This window comes from Oryctolagus cuniculus, chromosome 12, assembly GCF_964237555.1.
Source record: "Oryctolagus cuniculus chromosome 12, mOryCun1.1, whole genome shotgun sequence".
Lineage (NCBI taxonomy): Eukaryota > Metazoa > Chordata > Mammalia > Lagomorpha > Leporidae > Oryctolagus > Oryctolagus cuniculus.
In genome coordinates this window covers 101,166,541-101,181,263 of record NC_091443.1, presented here as the reverse complement: position 1 = coordinate 101,181,263, position 14,723 = coordinate 101,166,541, and the positions used below count along the sequence as shown (strand labels likewise).

Sequence of the window (14,723 nt, the reverse complement as noted above, 5' to 3'; positions counted from 1 at the left end):
AAAGTGAAAGGATGGACAAAGATATTCCATGCTAATGGAAAGCAAAAAGTGCAGGAGTAGCCATCCTTATATCAGACAAAATAGACTTTAACACAAAACTGTTCAGAGACAAAAAAGGACATTATGTATTGATTAAGGGGTCAACTCAACAGGAAGATGTGGCTATAGTAAATGTATATGCACCCAATGCCAGGACACCTGGATATTTAAAACAAATGTTAGTGGATCTAAAGGGAGACATAGACTCCAATACAATAGTAACGGAGACATCAACATCCCACTTTCATCAGTGGACAGATCAATGAGACAAAAAAATCAACAAAGAAACAACAGAGCCAATCTACACCTTGACCAAATGGACCTAATTGATATCTACAGAACATTTCATCCCACAGATACAGAATACATGTCCTTTTCAACAGTGCATGGAACTTCCTCTAGAATAGACCACATGCTAGGCCACAAAGCAAGTCTCAAGAAATTCAAAAGAACTTAAATCATACCATGTCCCTTTTCTGACCACAATGGAATGAAGCTGGAAATTAACAATTTAAGAAACTCTGGAAGCTATGCAAACACATGGAGACTGAATGACATGCTCCTGAATGACCAGTGGGTCATAGAAGAAATCAAAAAGTCCTAGGTTTGAATGAAGATGACAACACAACATATCAAAAACTTATGAGATACAGCAAAAGCAGTATTAATAGGAGTTTATAGCAATTAGTGCCTACATCAAGAAATTAGAAAGCCATCAAATAAATGAACTAACAAGGCAGCTCAAGGGCCTAGAAAAACAATAACAAACCAAATCCAACATTAGCAGGAGGAAAGAAATAATTAGGGGCTAGCACTGTGGTGTAGCAGGTAAAGCCTCCACCTAAAGTGCTGGCATCCCATCTGGGCACCAGTTCAAGTCCCAGCTGCTCCACTTCAAATCCCAGCTCTATGCTATGTCCTGGGAAAGCAGTGGAAGATGGCCCAAGTCCTTGGGCCCTTCCATGGGCATGGGAGATCAGGAGGAGGCTACTGGCTACTGGCTCTTGGCTTTGGATAGGCATAGCTCCGGCTGGTGCAGCCAACTGGGGAGTGAACCAGCAGATGGAAGACATCTCTCTCTCTCTCTCTCTCTCTCTCTCTCTCTCTCTCTGCTTCTCCTTCTCTCTAACTCTGATTCTCAAATAAACAAATAAATCTTTAAAAAAAGAAATAATTAAAATTAGAGAATAAAATTGAAACAAAAAGGATACAAAAGATAAGTGAAATGAAGAACTGAGTTTTTTAAAATAATAAACAAAATTGATACACCATTAGCACAACTAACTAAGGGGGGTAACCCAAGCCAATAGAATAAGAAATGAAGAAGGAGGTGTAACAAAGAATATCACAGAAATAAAAAGAATCATCAGGAATAACTACAAAGAGCTGTTTACCAACAAATTGGAAAATCTAGAAGAGATGGATAGATTCCTAGACACATACCACCTACCAAAATTGAGTCATGAAGGCACAGAAAACCTAAACAGACCAATAATCAAGATAGAAATTGAATAAGTAATAAAGACCCTCAAAACATAGAAAAGCCCAGGACTGGATAGCTTCACTGCTGAATTCTACCAAACTTTGAAAAAAGAATTAATTCCAATTCTTCTCAAACTATTCAAATGAACTGAAAGGGAATAAATCCTCCAAAACTCCTTCTGTGAGACCAGTATCACCTTAATCCCAAAGCCAGAAAAAGATACAACAGAGAAAGAGAACTATAGACCAATATCCCTGATAAACACAGAGACAAAAATCCTCAACAAAATACTAGCCAATCAAGTCAAACAACACATCAGAAAGCTCGTTCACCTGAACTAAGTGGGATTTATCCCTGGCATGCAGGGATGGTTCAACACTCACAAATCAATAAATATGATATATCACATTAACAAATTGAAAAATAAAAACCATATGATTATCTCAATAAATGAAGAGGAAACATTTGGTAAAATACAGCATCCTTTCATGAAATAAACCTTAAGCAAGTTGAGTATAGAAGGAACGTTCCTCAACACAATCCAGGCAATATATGACAAACCCACAGCCAGCATCATATTGAATGGAGAAAAATTGGAAGCATTTCCACGAAGATCTGGAACCAGACAAGGATGCCCACTTTCACCACTTAGTTTCAATATAGTCCTGGAAATTTTAACCAGAGCCATTAGACAAGAAAAAGAAATTGAAGGACTACAAATTAGAAAGGAGGAAGTCAAATTATCCCTGCTTGCAGATGATGTGATCCTATATATAGGAAAACCAAAAGATTCTACTAAGAGATTATTGGAATTCATAAGAAAGTGTGGTAAAGTTGCAAGATATAAAATCAGTGCACAAAAATCAATAGCCTTTGTAAGCACAAACAATGCCACAGCTGAGAAAGAACTTGAAAGATCAGTATCATTAACAATAGCTACAAAAAAGGTAAATACCTTGGAATAAATTTAGCCCAGGATGTGAAAGACCTCTACAATGAAAATTATAAAACCTTAGAAAAATAAAAGAAGACACAAGAAAAATGGAAAAATCTTCCATGTTAATGGATTGGAAGAACTAATATCATCAAAATGTCTATCCTACCCAAAGCAATTTAAGGTTCAATGCAATCTCAATCAAAATACTAAGGACCTTCTTCTCAGAACTAGAAAAATAAATGCTAAACTTCATATGGAAACACAAGAGATCCTAATAGTTAAAGAAATTTTAAACATCAAAATCAAAGCCAGAGGTATCATAATACCAGATTTCAAGACATACTACAGGGCCATTATAATCAAAACAAACCCATATTTTGTGCTGGTACTGGTACCAAAATAGACATGTATGTAGACCAATGGAACAGAATAGAAACCCCAGAAATTAATCCACACAGCTACAACCAACTAATCTTTGACAAAGGAGCTAAAATCAATCCCTGGGGAAAGGACATTATCTTCAACAAATGGTGCTAGCAAAATTGGATCTCCATGTGCAGAAGTATGAAACATGATCTCTATCTTAACATCTTACACAAAAATCAACACAAAATGGAACAAGGAGCTAAGTCTATGACCAGATAACATCAAATTACTAGAGGAAAACATTGGGGAAACACTGCAAGACATTGGCATAGGCAAAGACTTCTTGGAAAAGACACCGGAAGCATAGGCAATAAAAGCCAAGATAGACAAATGGGACAACATCAAGCTAAAAGAAGCTTCTTTACTGCAAAGGAATCACTCAACAAAATGAAGAGGTAAGCGACAAAATGGGAGAAAATATTTGCAAACTCTGCAATTGATAAAGGATTAATATCCAGGATCTGTAAGGAGCTCAAGAAACTCAACAATAACAAAACAAACTACCCAGTTAAGAAATGGGCAAAGGACATGAACAGGTATTTTTTCAAAGGACCACATAAAAATGGCCAACAGACACATGTAAAAATGCTCAGGATCATAAGCCATCAGCAAAATGCAAATCAAAACCACAATGAGGTTTCGCTTCATTCCAGTTAGAATGGGTCTCATACAGAAATAAACAAATGACAAGTACTGGTGAGAATGTGAGGGAAAAGGTACCCTAATACACTGTTGATGGGAATGTAAACTAGTACAACCATTTTGGAAGACACTATGAAGATTCCTCAGAAATCTGAAAATAGATCTACCACGTGACCCAGCCATCCCACTCCTGGGAATTTACCCAAACGAAATTAAATAAGCACTCAAAGTTATTTGTACCCCTATGTGTAGTGCAGCTCAGTTCACAGTAGCTAAAATATGGAAACAACCCAGAAGTTCATCAACGGATGACTGGATAAAGAAAATGTAGTATATATACACGATGGAATGAATACTACTCAGCCATAAAAAATAAGGCAATTCTGTCTTTTGCAACAAAATGGATGCAACTAGAAACCATTATGCTTAGTGAAATAAGCCAGTCCCACAAAGATAAATATCAAACGCTTTCTCTGATATGTGATAGTTAATATAGAAAACAAAAAATGTTTCGAGATTAAACAGACATTTGATTATTGTTTTTAGCCCTTTTTCATACTCCTGTGGTACTGTGGTCTTTCTATGCTTTTTACCTGTTGAATATTACAGTCAGTGGTGCATTAAGACCGTGATTACAGAGCAGATTGAAATTATGTTTTTGCAAAAGTTACAGGAAAAAAGGAAGGAAGGAGGGGGGGTGGGGGAAGGACAAAAGGAGGGAGGGAGAGAAATATGGCTATCTTCTTAGAACTGTTTCTCTGAAATGCCTGAAATCTGTTGTCTTTATATTAATCAAAATTAAATAAAAAATCACTACTTTCATCTCTCACAAGCAGAAGGCAAATGTCAAAGTCAGTGTCTGTATAAATAGCATGTATAATGTGTCCATCCATGAGTTGGCTCAAGCCATTTTGCTGCGGTCTTTGGTGTCACCTTGGAGACACAACTGTGCCCTCCCCAATCCAGCCCTGTCGTGGGACATCATTGGTCACCAGTTTGTCACCATCAAAACAGGGTATGCAGTGGATTGGTGACCCTCGGACTCTTTCTTAACCCACAGAAACCTTTTTGCCCAGATAACTTTTTTTCAAACCTCAGTTTATAAAACGTATACATTCTGAGCTGCCGGGTGGCAGCGAGGGGGAGAGGGGCTCCCTTTCCCGCCCCATGGCATCCCCGAGGTTCCGAGCGCTCTAAGGAATCCTGTTTGAGCATCAGGATATCCTGGATTGTTGTCCAGGGACAGGGCTGGCTGTGTCAGAACCCCCTGGGGCCAGACTGGGAATCCTGGCACCAAGGACCCCCAGTCTACCCTGCTGAGCCACAGTCCGGGGTTGGGGGAGGGCGCTGTGGGGCCCCACACCTGTCCCAGGCGACCTAAAGGGGGCGCTGTGGGGTGCTCAACCTGCCTGGCATCTCTGAATGCAGCCATTCGCTGAGCCCTGTTCTCAGCACCCCCCCAGACCCTGCAAGGACCGCAGACCCCATCAGGACCCCTGACTGCTGCCTCGGAAGCCGCCCCGCGACCCCGGCCTGGGTCCCCAGAAGACAAGCAGCGAGCCGTGCAGCAGGGCAAGGCCTGGCTCAGCCCGGAGCTGACACAGGGGCCCTCACTCACCTCTTAAACCAGAGGCTCAGGCGACGATGGCCGCGGAGCCTGACGCGCGCCCTCAGCTTGGGCCCCAGGAGCCTCTTCAGCAGGCTGTAGGCCAGGAAGACCAGGGCCACACAGGTGAGCACGAACAGCGCCAGGGCCCGCTGGAAATCCAGGAGGCAGGCGATGAGCAGGAAGGCAGCATAGGCTGGGGGGAGGCAGCGAAGGATCAGGGATGAAGACGCCATGCCCCCCCCACCCCGCCCCGGCCTGCAGCCGCCCCTCCCCCACCCCGCCGGCTCCCCTCACTCCACCCCACACGGGGAGGGGGGGTCAGGAGAGAAGCCCGGCCCCTCTGAGACTCAGTTTCCTCGTCTGGAACTCAGAACAACCGTCCTTACCATGTCTAAAGTGATAGCCGGTTGCCTGGCACAACGCGGGTGACCGGGATTTGCAAACTCTATGTGCTGACCACACGTGAGGGGGGCGCTGAGGCCGGACAGCATGAAGTTGTGGGGCCTCGAAGCTAGTTCCTCCCGGAGGAGGGTCACGCGTGGATGCCTGGGCCCCCCCGCTGAGGCGGAAATCTGTGCCCGGCTTCTCCCTGGGACTCCCACTTCCCCCTCGCCCTTCTTTCCTGTGAGCGGCTCAGACACTCTCTGCTTCCGCCCAAAAACAAGTGAGGAGAGAGCAGAGAGCAGGGGGAGCCCCACGTCCTGCCTCCAGGGCGGAGCCTCAGGTGGGCACCCAGAAGTCTAGGGAGGAAGGGCCACAGGGCTTTCCTGTTCCTGGTGGGCACCACATCCCCCTCCCCCAGCACAGCCATTGGCTCAGGGATGGACATGTGACCAGAGCTAGGCCAATCAGAGGCTTCCCTGGGACTTTGGTTGGAATGATGGGCAGGAGGCACCCTCTTCCCCTAAGACTGAGGACTTGAGACCACCCAGTTTGTCTGCTGGTGCCAGGGTGATCTTTGGACCCATGGAGAGAGCCTTCCTACGGTGAGGAAGCCACTGCCACAGCTCAGACACGAAGCACCAAGAACATCAGGTTCACTTCTCTAGCACGCCTAGGACCGGAGAGAATACCCAGGGCCTCCCTGTGAGAGGGAGCACACAATGAAGACATGAGGAGGGCCAGAGGGGTCCCGAGCACCGAAACTGAACAAAGTCTAGGGCGACACTGCAAGGGGCAATTTCCTGAATCAGATTGAGTCCTGGCGTCAAGACAAGACTGGAGGGGCCAGTGTTGTGGTGTAGTGGGTTAAGCCACCACCAGTGATGCCAGCATCCTATATGAGTGCTGGTTCGAGTCTCAGCTGCTCCACTTGTGATCCAGCTCCCTGCTAATGTGCCTGGGAAAGCAGCAGAGGATGGCCCAAGTGCTTGGGCCCCTGCACCCACGTGAGAGACCCAAAGGAAGCTCCTGGCTCCTTGCTGCAGCCTAGCACAGCTCTGATTTGTGGAGTGAACCAATGGGTAGGAGATCTCTCCCTCTCCCTCCCCCTCTCCCTCCCCCTCTCTCCATAGGATTCTCTTCTCTCCACCCTTGGACATCAGAACACCAGGATCTTTGGCCCTTGGACTCAGGGACATGTACCAGCCGCCTCCCAGACTTCTCGGCCCCAAACTGAGGATGATGCCATCAGCTTCCTCCCTTCTGAGACTTTTGGACTTGGTGGCCACGCCCCCTGGCAGCGTGCAGACCTGTCTTCGCTCGCCCTAAGGCTGTGGGGGAGTTCCCCGAGTAACCCCTGCTCCGGCTCCACATGCACGCCCACTGGGCCACACCCCACCAGCCCTGTCTCTGAGAACCCACGAGCTCTCTGCCCCCTTTCCTACCCTTTTTTTCCTACCCTTTCCTGACACCTCCTTGTCTAGATCTTTATCTTCCAGTGATGTCAACTTGACCAAAATCCACACCCTGCCAAGTGTCACTTTGCTCCTGTGACGACTCTGCAGGGCAGGCAGAGGGCGTGGGGGGTGTCTCCACCTTCCTTCTTCTCTTCTCCCTCCACCTCCTACTTACTCCATGCAACTGAAAGATCACCTCCTCCAGGACGTCCTCCCTGACCATGCCCCCCACCACCACACACAACCCCCCAGGTGCTCCCAGGTGGCTGGCTACATTATGTGGGAATATTTGTCCCCAGATCTTGCTGATGAGCTGGATGTCTTGGGAACAAGATCCAGTCTGGCCTACCTGGTGTTCAGTACCTGGCCTGGGAGCTGGCCCCGAGGCAGGGCCCTGCAGACCCGCCTTGCAGTGGGTCCAGGTATGTGAATGAGCCTGCCTGGGGCGAGGCTGGCTGCGGCAGGTGTCTGTGCCTGCAGGGCCCGCCCGTACTCACCAGTACCGAGCAGGCCCACCAGGATCCAGCGCCACAGCTGGGCATGCTCCAAGCAGAATCTCCTGGCTCTCAGCCCTGGCTGCAGGTTCCTCCTGGGGCATGGCGGGGCGAGGGGGTGGTGGTCCATGAGTGGCTCCTGACCCCAGCCCAGGAGACTTCCCTGAGGTGCCCCAGAGATGGCGGGGGTAGAAGGCACTGGGGGTGTTGGGAGAGAAACCCCGCTGGTCCAGGGTCCCGTACTGGGGATCCCAATGGAATCTCATTCCGGTTGCGTAAAAGTGAGGACCAAGGAGGCAGAGGTCAGCACGGCCCACTTGCCTGTGTGTGCTGAGTGAACCCCTCCCTGGGCCCCCTCCTTCAGCAAAGGTTCTCAGAGCCCCCCACATCTGTCAGGAGCCAGGCGCCCCCTCCCATCCCCCAAAGCACCCCCCCCGCTGCACCCACCATCGGGAGAGGGGCTCCGGCCCCGCCTTGCTCGGGCAGCTGCTGCCGTCCTCTGCACGGCTCATGTCTCGGCTGGGGATGTGTCCTTCTTCCTAAAGCCACCAGCAGCCATCAGAGCTGATGGCCCAGGGAGGGGACAGACCCTGGCCGCCCCACACACACACCTGCCAAGTGAGCTGAGGGAGAGTGAGCTTTGGCACCGGAAGTCACTGCAAGGTGGCTTGCCAAATTCCGTAGATCCTGCCTTGAGCACCTACTGCGTGCAGGGCTCCGTGCCAGACGCACCCTGCACTTGTGACTCCGGGTGGCTGGTTGGCTTACAGCCAAGCCTCTGAGGAGGGGCCAGGCAGGGCTGCCTCGTCACCCTGCAGTCTGTGCATGTGCAGCCCGGTGAAGGGGGGTGGTGTCACAGTTGTGGGTGGTAGCCTCGACCCCGCCCTCCTCAGAGGCTGAGCCTGCCCCAGAGACCCCCACCCCCAGCCACCTTTTGGATCCCAGTTCAGAGGCCACCTCCTCCTTGGGACCTTCCCCGACCTTCTAGACTTGGGCAGGCTGTATTAGCGCATAGTGGGTGCTCAGCAAGCGAGTGGAATAAAGGGGGTCGCTTTGTGCAGAGGGGGCCAACGCGTGGGTGAGGAGGTGGGAGAGGCAGGGTGAAGTCAGGCGGAGAGCCAAGGCCTCCCTGCTTAGCCCAGGACGCAGAGGAAGCCCTGGGGATCAGGGAGGGAGCAGACCAGGCTCTCCAGGAACTCGGCCCCCATGTTGTCCAGGCCGTGCGTCTCGCGCGGGACAAAGTTGGCCTCTCGGTGCCGGGGCATGTTGTCCTCCATGGGCCAGGACTTCTAGCTGAAAGACAAAGGCGAGGCGCCCACAGATTGAAGGGAGGTGGGGACAGGCTGGGACGCAGGGCAAAAAGCAGGAAAGAGAGGGGGCTGTGCGCCACCACCCCAGAGGGCGCTCGCCACCCCAGCACACGGGGGCCCTGCCCCTTCCTGCGCTCACTTGGGTTTGGTTTTGTTTTTTCTTCAAAGCTGAGAGAGGGGCCAGCGCTGTGGCATAGTGCGTAAGGCTGCCACCTGCAGTGCCAGCATCCCATATGGGCACGGGTTCAAGTCCTGGCTGCTCCACTTCCACTCCAGCTCTCTGCTATGGCCTGGGAAAGCAGTAGAAGATGGCCCAGGTCCTTGGGCCCCTGCACCCACATGGGAGACCCGGAGGAAGCCTGGCTTCTGGCTTCGGATCAGTGCAGCTCCAGGTGTTGCAGCCAATTGGGGAGTGAACCAGCGGTGGAAGACCTCTCTCTTTCTGCCTCTCCTTCTCTCTCTGTGTAACTCTGACTTTCAAATAAATAAATAAATCTTTAAAAAAAAAAAAAAAAGAAAAGAAAAAGAAAGATGAGAGAGAGAGAGAGCAAGCGAACTTCTATCTGCTGGTTCACTCCCCAAGTGCCTGCAACAGCCAGGGCTGTGCCAAGGTCAAAGCCAGGAGCCAGGAACCCTATCCAAGTCTCCCACTGCTTGAGCCATCACAGTCGCTCTCCAGGGTCTCCAGCAGCAGGAAGCTGGCGTCAGGCGCTGGAACTCAGGCGCTGTGATACGAGAGGAGCCGGCATGCTGGTGTGTGGAGGGGCCGGCGCTGGCTGCAGCGAGGCCTGCGCGCCTTACCGCAGTGCCTGGCTCGGAGCCCCGGCTCTGCTGCCGATTCCAGCTTCCTGCTGGTGCGCACCCTGGGAGGCAGCAGGTGATGGCTCAAGCACTTGCAAAATGATAGAGGAGAGATACATTTTCTTAAAGTTCATGGAAAGTGAAATTAAGAGATAAGTTTATTTTGATTCAAAAACGTTTCTTTTAAAGATTTCTTTATTTATTTGAAAGAATTAGAGAGGGAGAGAGACAGAGACAGAGAGATCTTCCATCCACTGATTTATTCCCCAGCTAGCCACAATGGCCAGGGCTGGGCAAGATCAAGGCCAGGATCCAGGAGCTTCCTCTGGGTCTCCCACATAGGCACAGGGGCCCCAGCACTTGTGTCATCTTCTGCTGCTTTCCCAGGCCATAGCAGAGAGCTGGATGGGAAGTGGAGCAGCCAGGACTCAAACCGGCGCCCATATGGGATGCTGGCATCCCAGGCAGTGGCTTTACCCACTACACCACAGCGCTAGTCCAGGGTTGAAGACCTTTTTGAAATCCATGCATGTGAGGGGCCTTCAAAGAGTTCATAAAAATGTGTGTTTTGAAAAAAATTATGCATGAATTTCAATTTTTTTACCAAATATGCTTATCTTTTCACTCCACTGCCGATGGTCATATCGTCTCTTCCTTGTGGAAACTCTCAGCTCCTAGGTTTCAGCACCCCCTAACAAGGGCCCTGGACCCCCTGGCTCCCCACTCCTGTTCCCCTCCAGTCTCCCCAGGGGGACCCCTAGTCCTAACCAAAGGCCAGCCTGGTTAAGCTGAAATCCCCAGACACACACACACAAAGTGGAGTATGCAGCCACACAGAGAGCCCGGCTCCCCGTGTGCGCGCGTGCGCACACACACACACACACACAGCTGCACAGCCAGCGGCGGGACCCAGTTCCTACTCACATTTCCTCCGTGAACCGCTGTCTCCCGGGGACAGACAGAAGTGCAGGTTTCTCTGTGGATGAGCTGAGTCCCACCTGCTGGCACCCAGCCTTATCTCCCCATTTCAAGAGAAGTTCCCGGGGCAGAGTCCACGGCTGGTGGCTGGCGCAGGCTGGGCCTCCCACCCGCTCTGTCCCGCTGTGTCAGGGCCACGGCCGGCCGGCACGGGGACCCCAACCCTCTCTCAGGAGTGGCGGGGTGTGGAGGAGCAGGCCTGCACTCTCCCTTATCCCCTGTCCCCAAACGGACCCCTTCCAGGCCTTGCTCCGGGTCACCTCCTCCAGGAAGCCACCTTTGTTTCTCTCCCCTTTCCATGCGCCATCTTTGCGTTTTCTCTTTCACTCTGCATCGTGTGTTGATTGTAAGAGCAGCCTCCTTTCCTAAGCCCAGGGAGAAGGCCGGCGGCCTAGCAGTGACGCAGTCACAGAAACAAAACCAGATCACACCGCCCGCCCGCATCCCCTGTCCTTTCCAGCGTTGTGGGTTGTTTTTTTTTTTTTTTTTTTTTTTTTTTTTTTTTTTTTTTTTTTTTTTTAGCTAATGCCTAAGCCACAGTGAGCAAAGTCAAGTGACAAACGCTGTCATTGTTCAGTCCTCAAAGAAAACATTAAACCTCCTTGCTTGATGGACAGCAGCTCTTTAATCATTAACGACTCACACTCAGGACAAAGCCCTTCAAGTCCCCTGAGGACTTCCTGGTGGAAGAAATCCGGGAACCCCGATTTCTAAAGCCAGGCTGTGATGGGCTGGGTGTCACGGGGGTGGGCCTTCACCTTCGACTCTCAACGTTAGGCTGGGCGGCACCTCTCCCGGGGCTGTGGTGAGGGTTAGAGAAGCAGAGGCTGGCAAGGGTCCCCACTGCCCCAGGCTCCAGTGCTGGGCTGTTCTCCCACACTGCTCCCCTCCTCCGAGCCAGGCGACCCCTGCCCCGTCCCAGCAAGGAGTGGGGAGCCCAGCAGGGACCCCAGCCCCGAGCAGCCGAACTTCCTCTCTTTCTAGATGGGCTAGGTGGAGGGGAGGCTGGCTCCTTGGAAAACAGGTCTTGTCCTGATCTTGTCCCCTCCCTGGGGGCCTCCCCTCTGGGGCTGGTCCACCCCAGGGCCAGCTGAGCAAGGCTTGGGACGGGCCAGGACTGCGTGAAGACAGGACCAAACAGAATTTCCCTGTCGATCCAGAGACCGAAGGAACAGCTTTGCTTTGAGGCCCTCCGCGTTGAAACACCTATAAGCTTTCCCGTGGGGACAGATCAGCCTGGGTCTTGGGGTGCAGCTGGGTGGCGAAGCCAGGGGCTCCCACCAGCCCAGGGCTGAAAGCTCCCGGACCACGAGCAAGGCGTGACCACCGCGGGTCCCTGCTCCAGTCGGTCCCCGGAACCTTCGCACACTGGGCACACCCCAGCGAGAGGAGGAGCCCAGGGCCCAGCCCCTTGCAGCAGCAACACAGGCACAGCCCTGAGGGTTCAAGGCCGCTGTGCCCCGGGGGATTTTACTGAGCGGTTCAGACAGACCGGATTCCAGATACGCGACTGCTCGGAGCTTTGCCAAGCAGGGCTCCCTTGGCCCGTCCTGCTCCCCGTCGTGGTCTCACTTTTTTCCGTGAGACACCCAGGTGCTTCTTTTGCAGCCTGACCCTGCCTGGTGAAGACGGCTGCAAACCAAGGCAGGACTGAACTTCCCAGCATCCCGATGGGCTCCAGCATGGGGTCCTGGCTTCTGTGGAATTTGTACCAAAGGCTATATCCCCCTTCTTTTTCAAAAATAAAGGGGTTTTGTTTGTTTGTTTTTCATTTTATTTGAAAGGCAACGAGACAGGCAGAGAGAAAAGTCTTCCATCTGCTGGGGCACTCCCCAAACGCCATGGAACAGCCAGGGCTGGGCCAGGCTGAAGTCAGGAGCTCCATCCAGGTCTCCCACATGGGTGGCAGGGGCCCAAGCGCTTGAGCCATCCTTTGCTGCCTCCCAAGAGCGCCCATTAACACGGAGCTGGATAGGAAGTCGAGAGGCTGGGATTGAACCAGGGGGTGCTGATGCAGGATGTGGGCATCCGGAGGGGCTGAACTAAACAGCCAGCACTCTGAGGGGCGCCGCTGGCAGGGCTGTGGGGCTCTTAGTGTGGTTATGTTATTGGAGACCTACCCCTTAGCGCCCGAAGGCCACGCACCCGAAGGCACAGGGTACCTTTACTGGTCACTCCTTTGGACCTGGAGGTAGCAAGCGGGTCCAGGGCAAAAGGAAAAAAGGGGCTGGGCCCACCATGTCCCAGGCCTTTAATCCACTTCCAAAGGGAAGTGTTTAATTAGCCTGATTGGCAGGTGGGTGCACAGGTGTGGCCAGATAGGGCATGAGGTCACACAGGGGGCGTGGTGAAGGCGTGGCCTTCCAGCTCACAAACCTGATCAATTTTATCAACTTATCCTACATGCCTGCCTACGACAGTTCCTCATCGCCTTGAGTCCCAGTGGGGCGCTGATCAATCCTGCAGGCAGAAATAACTCCTGGATTGCTCTGTCTCCCCTCCCCGCCATCCCCCATCAGAGGCATGGCCTGCTGGGACCACAGAGCAAAGCCAGACTTCTCTGTGGAAGCCGCCGTGGGAGCAGCAGGTGAAGTGAGTCCGCCAAAGCCCAGCGGGGTCCCTGGGGAGGCGCTGAGACTCGGGCATCACAGGCGAGAGGACAAAGGCGGACACCTGTGGGCGTCACCTCGGGCACTCGGACTCCAAAGCTTCCCGGGCTTGTTGCGTCTCCCTGTGTGCAGGTGGGAGCTGGGCCGTGGACTCAGAGGCCCAGCTGCACCTCGTTCCGTGGTGCTGTCACTAGTACCAGCAGTTCCACCTGCACGGACCTGCCCCTCGCACACCACGGCTCACGGTGAGTCACTCTGTCGTGTCTGCAGAAGCAACACCCGGCACCCCCAACGTTGTCTCTGACTCCCTCAGGTCCAAGTCCACGCGAGTTTGTAGGAGAACGCAGCTCCACCCTGGGAGCTAAATGCAGGCCAGCGCTGTGGGGGTCAGGACCCTTGGACATGGCTTTGGCTGTTGGTTCCTGCCAGTGCTCCATTCCCAGGACAGTGACAACCGGCCAGAGCCCACAGGTGCAAGTGGCCAGACAGGGGCTTAGTGCAGAGATCGCGGTCAGATGCCCACTTCTAGGGGCTGGAAGAACCTCAGGGCCCCACGAGGAGTGATAGGGGGGTGCGTCTCCCAGTGAGGTGGTATTCAGTGGGCTCAGGGCTGTGAGCTGTTCCCGGGGCGCTCCATGCAGGGCGGCAGCAGCGGCACCTACAGGTAGGAATGGATCCTTCCGTGGGCACCCAGGCTCTGAGCTGCCAGCAGCAGGGTGGGCCCGGGACCAGGGGTGGGCCCGGGACAAGGCAGAGTCTGCTCTGCAGCCCCTCGGGCAGGACCCTGCTCTGCCCACTGACTGGAGCTGATGAGAATCTTTCATCAGGTATCAGAGCTGTCAGCTGGCTGAACCCGTGGGGATGTGTGCCATCCTGGGCTTGGACGCACCACCACTCTAAACATAGGAAAGCCAGTGGCCAGGGGCACAGACAGTGAGCCTGACGCTTAAGACGCTCACTGTTAAGGTGCCCGTGTCCCACTTCGGGGTGCCTTGGTTTGACACCCGACTCTCCACCTGACTCCAGCTTCCTGCTAAAGCGGAGCCTGGGAGGCAGCAGATGGCTCAAGTCCTTGGGTCCCTGCCACCCACAGGGGAGACCTGGATTGAGTTCTAGGCTCCTGATTTCAGCTCAGTCTAGCACTGGCTATTGTGGGTCTTTGGGGAGTGAACCAGAGCTCTCTCTCTCTCCGCCTCTTCAATAAATTTCTATTTTTAAAAAATTAAAAGGCCAGAGACATTGCCTGTGCCCAGAAGTCAATGGAATTGTGTTCTCGTGTAACGGGATCCTGCCGGTATCAGCCTTGGAGATCCAGGGTGAGGCGCCTCCATCCTGGGGTGCGGTGTGTCCCCCGAGGCTGCTCCTGGGACACAACTCTGTCCATTCCGCCCTGGAGGGTGTGCTGCACCAGGACCTCTGGCTGCCAGCAGGGGGCGCCCCTGCCCAGAGGTAGCTCCGGAAGTCATGCCGGACCTCCTGATCACAGACACACGTCTGCCCTTGACAAGGAAGCCCACATTTGCTCTGGCGGAGTGGGATATGATCTTTTCAGATGGT

The 14,723-nt window shown here is 52.6% G+C and overlaps 1 protein-coding gene across 2 annotated transcripts in view; it reads right to left on the bottom strand.

Moving 5' to 3' along the window:
- Positions 1-11,595, bottom strand: part of SLC28A1 (solute carrier family 28 member 1) — a 50,881-nt gene extending 39,286 nt beyond the window's left edge. Inside the window, exons 1-5 of one of the 2 annotated variants that reach the window (XM_051834250.2) lie at positions 10,504-11,595; positions 8,650-8,761; positions 7,916-8,007; positions 7,472-7,563; positions 5,146-5,329 (exon numbers count right to left, since the gene is read on the bottom strand). In XM_051834250.2, the coding sequence (XP_051690210.2) occupies positions 5,146-5,329; positions 7,472-7,563; positions 7,916-8,007; positions 8,650-8,745 (464 nt within the window). In that variant the 5' untranslated portion in view covers positions 8,746-8,761; positions 10,504-11,595. The remainder of the gene's footprint in view (positions 1-5,145; positions 5,330-7,471; positions 7,564-7,915; positions 8,008-8,649; positions 8,762-10,503) is intronic. The other variant, XM_017337565.3, reaches the window with a different exon arrangement.
- Between the last annotated feature and the right edge of the window lie 3,128 nt (positions 11,596-14,723).